At 37.8% G+C, this 14324-nt stretch overlaps 2 protein-coding genes across 3 annotated transcripts in view; one reads left to right on the top strand and one right to left on the bottom strand.

The window, feature by feature from the left end:
- LOC134535755 (D-amino-acid oxidase) overlaps positions 1-1489 on the top strand; it is a 54610-nt gene extending 53121 nt beyond the window's left edge. Inside the window, exon 7 of one of the 2 annotated variants that reach the window (XM_063374997.1) lies at positions 569-1489. In XM_063374997.1, the coding sequence (XP_063231067.1) occupies positions 569-685 (117 nt within the window). In that variant the 3' untranslated portion in view covers positions 686-1489. The remainder of the gene's footprint in view (positions 1-568) is intronic. The other variant, XM_063374989.1, reaches the window with a different exon arrangement.
- LOC134535746 (amino acid transporter heavy chain SLC3A1) overlaps positions 1321-14324 on the bottom strand; it is a 44437-nt gene continuing 31433 nt past the window's right edge. The window contains exons 8-9 of the mRNA XM_063374980.1: positions 12950-13096; positions 1321-1695 (exon numbers count right to left, since the gene is read on the bottom strand). Coding sequence (XP_063231050.1) covers positions 1620-1695; positions 12950-13096 — 223 coding nt within the window. The 3' untranslated portion in view covers positions 1321-1619. The remainder of the gene's footprint in view (positions 1696-12949; positions 13097-14324) is intronic.

Raw genomic sequence — 14324 nt, 5'->3', positions numbered from 1 at the left:
AGCAGAATTTATCTCAACAAACTCTCCAAGCATGAATGATTGATTTCAAAATAAAATGTGTCTAAATAATCACACAGTGCCAGACGGAAAAACCTTTTACAGTAGTGTTCCGTTAAACTGGACTAGATAGGACTGACACGCCCTGGATCACAGAAAGAAAAAGTCAGGATAAAATGGAATTTTCCTTAAAATGCACGCAATACAAGTTTAAGATTGGAGAGAAAAGGATTTTTTTTGGGGGGGGGGGGGGGGGGAAGAGAGAGAGAGAGAGAGTTTTCTTCTCTCTTGATAAATACAATTTTACCACACTACATTACTGATAAATTTTCAGTTGAGTAAATCCTGCTTTTTTTTAAAAAAAAAATCCTATCCCAATTACCTGGATGTCTGAATGATCAGGGTCCCAATTAGTGGGACTCTAGGATAGGAACAGTGAACAGATATTTTACAGACTGTTGGGACACTGCTTTGTAAACATTTAACTCGCTGCTCAAACGTCACCTAAGCACGATACAAAATACGGTATTATGTAGTCTTGTTTCAAGGCATTTTCCCCTGCATGTTCCAGGTCGTCCACAATTATGGTCATGGTGGCAGTGGAGTGACTCTGTCCTGGGGCTGCGCTCTCGAAGTCGTCGCCCTACTGCGGGACGTAGAGCTCATACGCTCTCATTCCAAACTGTAATATTAACTTGCAGACACTGCAAATATGAGGAGAACCAAAGACAACTGGTCGGTCCACGTAAAAGAAAATTTTCTCATCTGAAGCATTACTGCTCGACTTCAAAATTACAATTTATAGCATTCTGACAATGTCTGACTGCAATGATATGTGTGTGTCTACAGATCTTTTGAAAAATGCTTCACTAGATGCTCATTTTTGCAGCAAGTGCCAAAAAGGTGAATTAATTCATAGAAACCTAACAGATGATTCTTTTTCACCAAAACAAACATATAAAAATGCTAATAACTGGATAGTAACTTTTGAAAAGACATTATAATTATCTTCAAAACAAAATTTGTTACTCACAAACCTGAACTAGCCAGCATGTATGCATGTAACATATATTTTTATAGCATCTCTCTCTTCTCTGTATACCAGTAGGCAAGTTAATTAGTGGTACACGCCAAACAAATCAAAGTTCGTTGCAGTAGTAATTTGGATTCTCTATGTACAATTTCAGTTATTAAAACTTATAAATGACTAATCATATTTTGTTTTGCAGGCATCAATTCTCTGCAAATTTATTATTTTTCGTAAAATTTAAAAAATATATTAAAAAGTAAAAATAAACCACACACACAATTAGGAAATGCATGTAGGGTTCAGAATATTTATTTTAGCTGAAACAAGCAACTCACATGAAAAATATTTGCTACTTAAATACAAAATTGCAGTTTGTAGACTTCGTTCCTTTTTTTCTAAGTATCATAACATCTATCAGTATAGGCAAGAGCAAAAAATTAAAACTGATACATGAAAAGCTAATACAAGCAACTGCAAAACTTTGTTCTTTAATTACTGTAGCATGCAACTTGATTTATGGCACCAACATGCCATATGCTGGGTAAAAGCAGATCAGATCAATTGGTTGCCGTTAGGTCCAGAAATTAGCCATTCACGTTTTTTTAGGTACAAACGTGAAGACTACTGCTCCTCTTGGAGGAAACGAGATAGCATGGGACTGTGATGTTCTGGAATCAGAGCCAAAGAAGAGTCAACTTTTGGCAGCACACAACACTAAAATGCTAAAACTAACCTTACACAAGTCTTTTGGGAACACTTCCTACTGTCTGAAGTAATTCCTTGAGAGAAAATAAATCAAACCAAAAATACACATAGAAAATTTAAATTTAAAACCGAATTTGCTAAAATACAGTGATGGGTCTAATCCCACTCTTAATGAATCAGAAACTTGAATTTTATTCTCAGAGTGTGTTAAATACACCCTTCAACTCTGAAACGAAACCTTTAGTCGGAAATAAAACGGAAACTTAGTTTTGAGATATTAGTGTTTGAATTGAATGATTTATATTAAATTCTTTTTAATAATAAATATTTGCACATACACCTGGTCCACACCTATTAAAATACTATTTAACTACTAGGGATATCAAAATAAATATACAAGTTATGAGTAGAACTAATACTGTATTGTTTTTATATGTAGAAAAATTTCATTTAAAAGGTGCGTTAGTTTTATTTTAAAAATATAGTTTCTCAACAGAGATAGCACAATATTTCATGGTTTGTACCCTTTTAGCAATCAACAACTAAGGAATTTTCTAGAACTCCTTTACATCATCCCTTCAGCACTATCGAGAGATAGAAAAATAGTATTTGTAATATCACAAAGTCCCTCAATAAAATAACAATGTTAAATAATAAATGGACAAAAAAATAATTTCATTGATTGGTTCAACTTTCTTTTTTTTCATAAGCCCCTATTGTGCAGAATTATCTTTGGAACACATATTAATCTAAAGTATAGGGTCAACCTGCAATTTGTGGCCCTAAAATTTAATTTGATCACTAATTACATTTATGTACTTTATAAGTTCAAAGTAAGATCATTAAATACACACCTTTTTAGCTTAAATCTGGGAAGAAAAAAAAAGTACAATAAATGAAAGGAAAAAAAAAAACATTTTTATAAACTCTTAACTGCATGGCCTGAAATTCGCCAATTTGTACCTGGCATGGTTAAAATGAAAGTGTTTCACAAGCTGTACCTAACCTATACAACCGGGGTCAGCAATCACATGCACCTGCTATACACTGATGGAAAACTTAAAATTATTTAAATGCACAAGTTGAAAAAAACTAACATGACCACAAAAAAAATTGGCATGTTGCATTTCTCAGACATGAAACAAATAAAAAGGCCACATGTTCATATATGCTAACTACAAAGCATGTGTACTTTCAAAGCACTTTGACCCATCATGTCAACACCCAACACTTTATCATCCTGTTTTATCGCATAATCACCGTACATGCATAATCGTCTCACCTATAATTCAGGGCGTAAAAATTTGGTTAAAAAAACCTCTCGCATAAACGTCTCATGATTAGGGATGGTGATTTTATTTTTCGCGAAATAGATGCGAAAATATGCTAAATTATATTTTTTCCGCTATAAAATGCGAAATCTAGACTATTCCGAGATAAATGCAACATTAAGGTAAAAAACGTAGATTTTGTAAAGGCAGGAAAGCCAGTAAATAAACAAGATGGCTGAACGGCCTAGTGAAGTACTACAGATCTGTGTTATTTCCTTTCCTAGCATAAGATAACAGTACATGGTGGCAGCGGTAGTTCTTCGGACCTAAAGACGAGTAAGGAACACGTTGTTGTAGCAACCAGAATCATGGAGAACACTTAAAGAATGGAAAGAGAAGGGGGAGACCAGCAGGCTGGGCGAACGCCTAACCTCCATCCACCCCCAGCATTGGATTTTGCAGTGCCTGCGGCGTGGGAAGCTTGGGAGAGAAGATTTTCTAGATACATGTCGGTGGCAGGCCATAGTCAAAAAAAGGATGACGAAAAAATTGATCTGTTGCTTTACATCATGGGTGACCGAGCAGAGGAAATATGGGCGCAGCTCCAACCTCAACCTACATCATATGATCAGGTGTTAAAGGCATTTAAAATGTATTTTAATCCCAGGAGAAACATTATCTTTGAGCGTTTTCAGTTCAATTCGAGGTCACAAATGCCAGGAGAGACAGTAGCAGATTTCATCACCGCATTACACGAGTTGGCAGACAATTGTAACTATGGCCAGTTGAAACCAGAATTAATAAGGGACAGAATAGTCGTGGGTATGGCGGATACCAAAACAAGTGAGCAGTTACAGCTGAGGCCAGATTTAACACTGGAGCAAGCGATTCTAGCAGCAAAGCAAGCGGAACTGCAGAGTAGCCATTCTGCGGTGTTATACAAGGAACAGCAGAATCGTCGTGGGGAGGTTCACCGAGTTCAAGTGGACAATAGACATCGCCAAGAGGACAATAGACATCAACAGCCCATTTCCTTTAAGCATCAGTCAACAGCCAGGGGTGAGATCCGGCCCTCAGGTCAGTGCCAGTTTTGCGGTTTGAAAGACCACGAGCGTTCTAAGTGTCCAGCAAGAAATGTCAAGTGCTTTAAGTGTGATAAAGGCGGTCACTGGGCGGTGGTATGTAAAGCAAGCAAGCCAGGTGGCAGTTCTCAAGTGCGTCTGGTGTCAGAAACAGGCACAGTACCGGAAATGGAGAAAGAATGTTTCTTGGGTAGTTTAGTACTTGGGTCTGGGGGCACCAACAAGTGGACTGCCTCGGTTAGCATCACTAATTTTAAGTCTACAGTAGAATTCCTAATTGACACGGGGGCAGACATAACCTGTGTTCCTCCAGAAACAGTTCCAGAAGAGTTCAGAAAACGGTTGAAACAGTGCACGAAAACTCTTTCAGGACCGGATGGCAGTATGTTGTCGATTCTGGGGTGGTTGGTTCTGGAACTACAATGTAGCAGTAAAAAATGTATGTCAGAGGTTTACGTAATAGAGGGGTTAAAAACACCTATCTTAGGAAGAAGGTCTTTGATAAGTCTTGAAATTGTTCAGTTCACGGGTGAGCAATGCATGTTATCACAAATATCGGCACCCGATAAAGCAGTATACACTGAAGTACAGGTGTCTAGGGAGTTTCCAGGAGTGATCAAGGGACTAGGGAAAATGAAGGGGGAAGTGAAGTTAGCAGTAAAAAAGAATGCTCAACCTTTTGTACAGTCACTACCAAGGGTGGTGGCTTTGCCCCTATTTGATAAACTCAAACAGGAGCTGGACAGACTGATTAAATTAGACATCATAGAACAAGTAACTGAGCTAACTGATTGGGTGGCTCATATTGTGGTTGTTCCCAAGGGTGACTCAGTGCACATTTGTGGTGATAATTCAGAATTAAATAAATATGTCAGTCGTCCTCATTTTCCAATAACAGGGGTAGAAATCAAGCTAGCACAACTCAAAGGGGCAAGGTTTTTCTCAAAAATTGATTGCAACTGCGGGTTCTACCAAATGGCGCTAGACAAAGAAAGTCAGCCTTTAACAACTTTCATCACGTCATTCGGAAGGTATATGTTCAAGAGGCTCCCATTCGGGCTTACAAGTGCACCGGAAAACTTTTCTCTAAAAATTGCTCAGGTGTTAGAGGGTATAGCTGGGGTGGTCTTTCACATGGATGACATATTGGTATTCGCGGCAACTATAAGGGAACACGATAACATTTTGAGACAGGTTTTGGGGAGGCTGGAGACAGAAGGAATCACGCTAAATACCAGCAAGAGTTGTTTCGGGGTCACTAAGGTAAAGTATTTAGGATTTTCGTTGTCGGCGGAGGGTATTCAAATAGACTGAAAGAGTCGAGGGTATAAGTAACTTCCCTCAACCTACTACAAAGAACGAACTTCAGCAGTTTATAGGGCTAGTAAATTTTTCAGCGCAGTTTCTTTCAAACAAATCGCAGGTGTTAGAGCCATTGTTCGTACTTCTAAAAAAAGATGTGGATTTTGTGTGGGAAGAAGCCCAGAAAACGTCATTTAGCAAAATCAAGCAAATGCTTTCCAATGCACCCACCTTGGCCTTTTTTAATCCCAACATGCAGATCATCTTGAGTGCAGATGCCAGCTCTTTTGGGCTGGGGTGCTGTGTTCTTCAGCAATCGGGAGATTTACGCCAGGTTATAGCGTATGGTTCGCGTACACTCACAGCAACAGAAAAACGGTACTCGCAGATAGAAAAGGAGGCTCTAGCTTTGACTTGGGGGGCGGAAAAGTTCAGGCAGTACCTGACAGGCATACCCATTATTTTGGAAACTGACCACAAGCCGTTATTACAAATCTTGCATACGAAACCCTTAGATGAGTTGTCACTTAGATTGCAGCGTTTTCGGATCCGCTTAATGCGGTATGACTACACAGTCCAGTATGTGCCAGGAAAAAATTTAGTGGTAGCCGACTCCTTATCCCGTAATCCGGGGAATTCATTCCAGAGGGAACAAGAGCAAGAACTGACACATGAGATAGAGGCTTTTGTAAGGTACATGATAGAGGCGTGTCCGGTAAAGGACGAATTTTTGCAGGTTATCAGACAAGAAGAGGGACGGGACCCCACCTGTAGAAAACTACGGCAATATGCTGAGACAGGATGGCCGGAGAAGAGGGAAGTATCGGAAGAAATGAGGTCATATTATCAGTTCAGGCATGAGATTACGGTAGAAGAGGAGTTATTAGTGAAAGGTACCCGTCTGGTTATACCACTCCCTCTTCAGCAGAAATGTTTACAATTCATACATGCAGGACATCAGGGAATATCAAAATGTCGGGAAAGGGCCAAAATGTCGGTGTGGTGGATAGGATTGTCCACGCAGCTAGAGGAACTGATAAGAAGTTGCCCTAGATGCATAGAGGAAAGGGTGAACCCAAGGGAACCATTATTGCAGGAGCAGTTTCCGTCCAGGGCATGGGAGAAAGTGGGGATTGACTTCTTTAAGCAGCAGCGATGGTACATGATAGTTACTGACTACTACTCGCGTTACTTTGAAATCATACCTATGTCTTCATTGGGGGATGAATTGGTCATCAAGAGTCTCGCGGAAGTCTTTGCAAGGTTTGGTATCCCGAACGTCGTTAGAGCGGACAGGGGATCACAGTTTCTCTCAGAGAAATTCAGAAAATTCAGCTCCTCATATAACTTTAGTATCATCACATCATCTCCACGCTATCACCAGTCTAATGGGGAAGTGGAGTCGGCGGTGAAAGTGGCCAAGCAATTAATAAAGAAGAATGAGGATCTTACTTTGGCACTGTTGGCGTAACGTACAACGCCGTTAGCTAATGGATTCAGCCCAGGCGAATTACTCATGGGACGGCGCTTGCGATCTACCCTTCCGATGATGCCATCTAAGCTATCTAGGCCAGGGGTCGGCAACCTGCGGCTCGCGAGCCACATGCGGCTCTTTGGATGTGAAGCTGTGGCTCTTTAGTTCCGTACCAGAAATACTGCATCACCAGATTATTTATACAGAAAATACTTTTTTTTATTACAAACCAGTAGTAAGCCTGTTTTTTTTCCCACGCTTGTTATATTTTACTAAACAATATGTCATCAAGCAGTTAAATTATCAATTTAAAGCTATCCATCCGCCCGAGGTGTTCGTTTTACTAGTACTTACGGGCCCACCCAACAGATAGCGCCACTTGACGCGCAAACATGTTTTCAGTTTCCAACATATCAGTCGCACTTCTATATCTCCCTCCTTGTTCTGTGGTCCGTCGGAAGCTCTCGAATGACGCCGTCGTCTGATGTTTCTATGTAGGATTTAATTCGTTTCGACGAAAGACAGTTTGGCGTCTTCACCAGTGCTTTGGCTGTGACGTATAGCTTGTTGATTCTAGTAGAAGAGTTAGAAGCGAATTATCTTCTCAGGGGTATGTATGTACATATATTATAATAATAATAAAAAAACCGAAGTAAAGCTAGGTAACATAATAAGTATTATATTTTTAATATACATATTATACATATTTTTTTTAATAAGATACCAAACTTCTTTTTTGAAGTCAATAAGAAGTGTCAAAAAAGAAACAAAGTACATTTTTTGATATTACCGCGAAAGTGTTTTTATTAAAATAGTAAATAATTGCAAAACTTGTCATCTGCTGTTTTGGATACCTAAATAATAATTTTAAAAATTATTTATTAGAGCTTCACCGCAAGCATGGCATCTACAAAAAAAAAAGAGAAGAACTGAAGAAGGGCATCGAGAATTCAATCGGGATTGGACGGAGTCGTTCGCTTTCATATGCAACTCAGATGGCCTTCCGACCTGTCTCATTTGCCACGAAAAACTCGCACACAATAAGAAATTAAATTTAGAGAGACACTTCACTACAAAACATACTCAGTTTGCTAGTAAATATCCAGCCGGTGAAGAACGAAAAAAAGCTGTCGACGAGCTCCAAAAACAAAAACAGCAATCAAGTTCCATGTTAAGTAACTGGACGCAATCTACAAGTAATGTTAATCTGGCAAGCTTCGCGGCATCACTAGAAATCGCAAAAAAAAAAAAACGCAAACTATTCACAGATTGTGAGTATGTATTAGACGATAACCTGCAATTGGGCTTTCACCCGGTGGCAAGAACTCCCACTCACTCCCCTCTCCCCCCCCCCTCCATCAGCTTTTCGTACGTCAAGTAGACGAGATTCGTCAAGTAGACGAGATGTCAAAGATTGCTTCATACGTGCATCTGAAGAATTGTTTAGTGATTTCAAAAACAAACCAGAAATCTTGAAAAAAAATCAAAGATATGCCACTACCTGCTAAAACAGTACAAGACAGAAAGGCAAAAATTTCTTCAAATGTAACATATTTGCAGGTGGAAGACATTCAACTGGCTTCTTCCTTATCACTTGCTATAGATGAGTCTTGCGACATAAAAGACACGGCACAAGTTGCCTTTTTGTTAGGTATATGTCTTCCCAAAGTCCAAAAGAAGAACTTCTAGGATTTCTACCACTCTCGGGACAAACTAGAGGGGAAGATATAGCGAATGCCGTGCATAAATGCCTCGAAGATAATAAGATCGATTTAAATAAAATCGTTTCAATAGCAACTGATGGAGGCAGAAGTATGACAGGGAAAAATAAAGGGACAACAACGATTCTTCAGAGTAAAATAAACCACGAAATTCTTACGTTTCACTGCATAATACACCAAGAAGCACTTTGTGCCCAAACATTTCTGTCTGAAATAGTTGAGGTCATGAATTTGGTAATCACGATTGTTAACAGCATCTTGTCAAAAGCACTCTGCCATCGTCAGTTTAAAGAATTCTTAAACGAAATGGAGACTCAGTATTCCGACCTCCTTCTTCACAATAAAGTGCAATGGCTTTCCAAAGGTAAGGTGTTGAAACGTTTTGCTTTGTGCTTGAATGAAATAAATACATTCCTCAATGAAAAAGGCATTAATCACCCTAATTAGAGGACGGCAAATGGTTGCAAAAATTTTACTTTATGGTGGATATCACAGCGAAATTAAATGAGCTGAATCTAAAACTGCAAGGAAAGGGAAACCCAGCCTATGTTTTGGTAGAAGAATTGGTTAGTTTCGAAGAAAAATTAATTATTTTTGCAGAAGATATTCAGAGCGGTAAATTACTTCATTTTAGATTTCTAAAGCAATATCGTGATAAAACCAGTGCAACTGTTGACACGAAATACTTCAGCACAGTTATAAAAAAAATTAAAGATGAATTTGCTGACAGATTTCAACAATTCAAAACCAAAAAAACCACTCTAGTATTCATAGTAAATCATCTCAACACAAATGGTAACGAAATCCACATTGAGCCATTTGTAGTTGATACTGGATCTCTAGAAATGCAATTATTCGATTTAAAAAGTAAAGCTTTGTGGAGTGGAAAATTTACATAGTTAAAAAGCAAGTTGGAAGAGTTGGAGGTTCAGAAATGTATGTACGTAACGCAACAAAAGTGGACAGCTTTAAAAGAAATGCCGCGAGTTGAGGCACTTATATTTGACGCATGGAATAGTCTTCCTGATTGCTACAGTGATGTGAAGAAGTTGGCATTTGGAGTGCTGACTATCTTCGGATCGACATATTCGTGCGAGCAAGCGTTCTCTTGCATGAATATAATTAAATGTAAAGTAAGAAGCCAACTAACAAATGAAAGTTTAGAGTCGTGTTTGAAACTTAAAACCAAAAGTTATGAGCCAAATTTATCCACTCTTTCTAAAACAATGCAAAGCCAACGCTCCCATTGAATGTGTTTGCGCAATTAATTGTTTTTGAAGTACAAGTTAGTGCTGTAAGTAAGTGTTTGATTGTTTTAATTTTTTACATATATAATAAGTTATTATCTAATAAGACCATATATGATCTAATTTGTTGTGAAAAAACACTACTAATACATGAATAAATATTTCTTATGAATAAATAGATTAGTTTTCTTATCAAAAAACTTGATTTATGCAAGTACTATTTATTGTTGGCAAGAAAAAATTTTGTGGCTCTTTAAAAACTTTGAAACTTTGTAAATTGTAATTTTTGGCTCTTCCGACTCAAAAGGTTGCCGACCCCTGATCTAGGCAGATCAACCATGAGCAGGTGGTACAGAAGGAAAAACAGAGACAAATCCAACAGGCGGACAGTTATAACCACAGGCACAAGGCTAGAAAATTACCGGACCTAGAAGTAGGAGAGAGGGTTTGGGTTTCGGATCGCAGAGAGTATGGGGAAATTGAAGCAGTGGGGCAGGAACCCAGGTCTTACATAGTGAAATTAGGCCAGCGAAAGTATAGGCGAAACAGAAGGTTTTTAGTGCCAGCACCATTCCCAGGGAAAATTACACAGGCAGAGAAGGGACGAGAAGGGGGGTCGAACATAGAGTTCAAGGAAAATCAGGGGCCGAACATAGAGTTCAAGGAAAATCATAGGGAAGTAGTACAAGAGCAAGAGGGACGAGAAGGGGGGTCGAACATAGAGTTCAAGGAAAATCATAGGGACGTAGTACAAGAGCAAGATAAATCCAGCAGGAGGGACAAGAGGGAAGGAGAAGAGGAGTTTAGAGGATTTGGGGAGGAGGACTTGCAGGGGCTACAGGGTGAGAAATATGGGCCACCCAGAAATTCACAGAATCATGCAAGGGGGTTAATAGAGGATAATTATGGAGGGATAGAGTTAAGGGAGACGGATGCAAGGACATCAAAAAGACAGAGGAAGCCACCCAGTTGGTTGAGTAATTTTCATTGGAAAGGAGAGAACAGTCTGGACAGCTAAGTAATGTATCAGGTTAAAGCTAAGTAATGTATCAGGTTAATATGTATCAGGTTAATTGTAAAGAGTATTGTGTCATATAAGGGACTGCTTGAGAGGAAGGATGTAAAGGCGGGAAAGCCAGTAAATAAAAGCTAAGTAATGTATCAGGTTAATTGTAAAGAGTATTGTGTCATATAAGGGACTGCTTGAGAGGAAGGATGTAAAGGTGGGAAAGCCAGTAAATAAACAAGATGGCTGAATGGCCTAGTGAAGTACTACAGATCTGTGTTATTTCCTTTCCTAGCATAAGATAACAGTACAGATTTGTCTTCACTCTACACAATTTATTTACCGATTGTATTTCGTTTCAGTTCAGTATCAAAAGAAACCATCATTTTATGGTGTATTCAGCACAAGTATCTTATTGTCACGTTATTCACAACACTATTGTTCGTAAATATTGAATGAAGAATGGCCATCCATGCCTCGCGATTGTAAGCATAGCAAAGAACAACTAGCTGGAAGAGTGTCCGTCATCTTGCAGAGTACAAGTTTTTAGGCCACCATATTGTGACAACTCTGCTTCGCCACGCTAACAATTGTAAGTCCCATTTTCTGGCTGTGTTTCACGTGAAAGCCGCGTTCTTGTGTAGTCTGTGTAAGGTGGTGTGTTTACAAATACGTGTAAACTCGTGAATGTGTTGTATACTGTTACTTCTCGTGGTAAAAATGGGACGAAACGTAATTTCCATTCGCGATCGCATAAATGAATACAAAAGTGAACAGTTCTACAAAAGTGATACAAATATTTTAATTAGCAATTTATGTAATAGTGAAAAAAAAAGAAAAAAAAGATGTACTTGAAAAGCACATTAAATCTGAGGGACATCAGGCTGCAAAAAAAAGATTCACCGGGAAATCGGATGAAGAAAGAAAGTCGGTAAAACGGCAAACAACGGTTTCTGGCATGATCGAAAACCAAAAGAAGGCGAAAATTGAAAAATCGAAAAAAAAACGAGTTTCAATAATATTATTTGTGCACTCTACATCAACTATGGTCATGAACACGGCTAAAAAATGTTTATTGTAATTTTAAGTATTCAATTTATTGCACTCATAAGTGCTACAAAGTTGTCAAACCTGCCAAGATTGGCTATCTTTGTAGTTGTGCTAGATATTTATTTCTGTGGTTGTTAATAATTAATATGTGTATTATTTAATGCTTTTTAAAAATACACTTTCCTTTGGTAATGTAAAATGAGAGAATTGGATAAATCTTGTTTTTAAAAATGCTACAAAATACTAAATTTTATTATTTTAAATGCTATTAATCACCATCTCTACGCATGATGATTTTGGTCCCGCTCTTAGATTCAGAGCGCTTTGTGTAGGTATCTTTTCCGTATAAAACAGTGTTTTAAAGTAGAAATATAATATTTATTCGAACATTACTACTTAGTTATTTAATTAACGGAAATACGAAGTTGTCTGATGTGTAAATTGTTTTTAAAGACATTTTTAAACGTTATAACCTTTATCTCTTTTTCTGCGTCGCCGTGGTGTACCGCTCATAAAAATGTTGCCAGCGCTAGTTGGCATCATTCATGATTGGTTATGTTGCTTCCCGTAGACTGTGCGCACGTAGTTGAATATTGATACTGATCTCTTGCCGATTGCATGCAACGCGCGCTCTGTGTTGTTGGCCCGCACTCTTTCGTGGTGTGTACTACGACAGTTATGCCTTAGTTTAGGTTTGCATTCACATTTTGTTTTTCTATTTAAAGTTGAAGAAAGGTTTTCGTTGCACCACTTATTAATTTCAATTGTTCTGTGTGCGTTTATATACTCCAATTTTTAAATAAACATTCTTTCCATCAATGGAATTTATTTTTATGAATAACTTTACCTAACAATTTTTTTTTCTCTCACATAAACATCGCTCCCCTACTTTTCAAACTTGATTTTAGTATAAAATGTGCTATGATTATGCGATAAAATACGGTACTCTGAACACACATGAATTGATGTTTAAATTTTTTCATTTATTTATATTCAATAAATTCTAGACTATGAAATTTTTCCAAAACTATGCTAATAACGTTAACTACAATTCCAGCACTTACCTATCTGCCCCATTATTGTAGAAATTGACGCTATGTATCTGCACTGTTAGCTCATCAGGCAAACCATTTATTGTTGTCAAATCAACTGTAACATTGTTGTTGGATGGATTGAAGGCCAACAGGTAACCTGGATTACTGCTCTTCAACCTATTTAAAATTAAATAAAAAATATATTAATTAAATTACTCAAATGAATTACAGATGTGGCATCATAACACACTTTGTACAATTTTACACACAAAGTCTACAAATGCACAGTGAACCAATTTTAGGACTTTTTCAGGATATATTAATAAAACTGTCTTACAACCTTTTTTATCACAAGGTATATTTTTGTATACAATAACCAAATCAAACAATATTAAATAGATACACAATCCACAGCAACATGCGTATTTTTATGTTGGAAAGCTAAAACCTTTGAAGGGATGATTTCCACACAATTTAAATAGTCTGATTATTTATATCTACTGTGCAACTACAAACTAAAGATATGCATAAAAAAAAATGCAAGTTAGCTGCTGGAAATAAAGTTTCCTGACTTCCAGCACCATTACTGTTTATTTTGGGACATTCAAACCACTTTCGTGTTATTACTGTGATTAATAGAGAGTGCTTAATGCAAAATAGGCAGAGCTTTACTTAAAAGAGAACATATGTCCAATCTTTGAATGAAAATTTTGAAAGAAAGGTGACTTCTGCAGTTCTACAAATGGAAATAAATATCTTGAAAAGGCACTGCCACCTACGACTTCATCCTGCAACTAACATCATTTCATTTGCAAAGGCACACAAATGTATGTAGCTCTTCCCCAAACTGGCTAGCAATCCACTTAATCTTGCTAACTTGCAAGTTTCTAAGGCTCATAGAGCAACTCAAATTGTTTCACAAAACAAATCCCTGATGGTATCGTATTTGTCAATAATTTCATCCAAGCGATACAGTGCTGGTAAACCAGCAGTTTTGAGGCAATAAATACGTTATGCTCAGAGCTGCCAACCACACCAACAATACGTACTGGCCATGTCTGACTTTCCTTGTTTGGAGAGAGCTGGATGCTGAAGTTTTAAGCAGCACAAAAACTAACCTAATTAAAGTTCCACACTCCAACATATCCCAAAAGCCTTCACTGAATTATTTTTCATCAAGCACTAAGCTTTTTGAAGACTTTCATGCTTTCAAAAAATGTAGAGTGACCATTAATGACAAATGTTAAAAGTTTAAACCCACTTTTCAACATTAGCTGTAGTAATTGTTTCTTAATTCTCACAGCAAAAAGAAGAATTTATTCCTGCATGGACTAAAACTTTCCAGACAGGACTATCACTGATAATTAAAAGCTAGAAAAATAGGCTGTGTACAAAGCACAACATA

The sequence above is a fragment of the Bacillus rossius genome, chromosome 1, assembly GCF_032445375.1.
Source record: "Bacillus rossius redtenbacheri isolate Brsri chromosome 1, Brsri_v3, whole genome shotgun sequence".
NCBI classification, from domain to species: Eukaryota; Metazoa; Arthropoda; class Insecta; order Phasmatodea; family Bacillidae; genus Bacillus; species Bacillus rossius.
The sequence above is the reverse complement of the archived record's forward strand: the minus strand, read 5'-3'. Positions and strand labels throughout refer to the sequence as shown.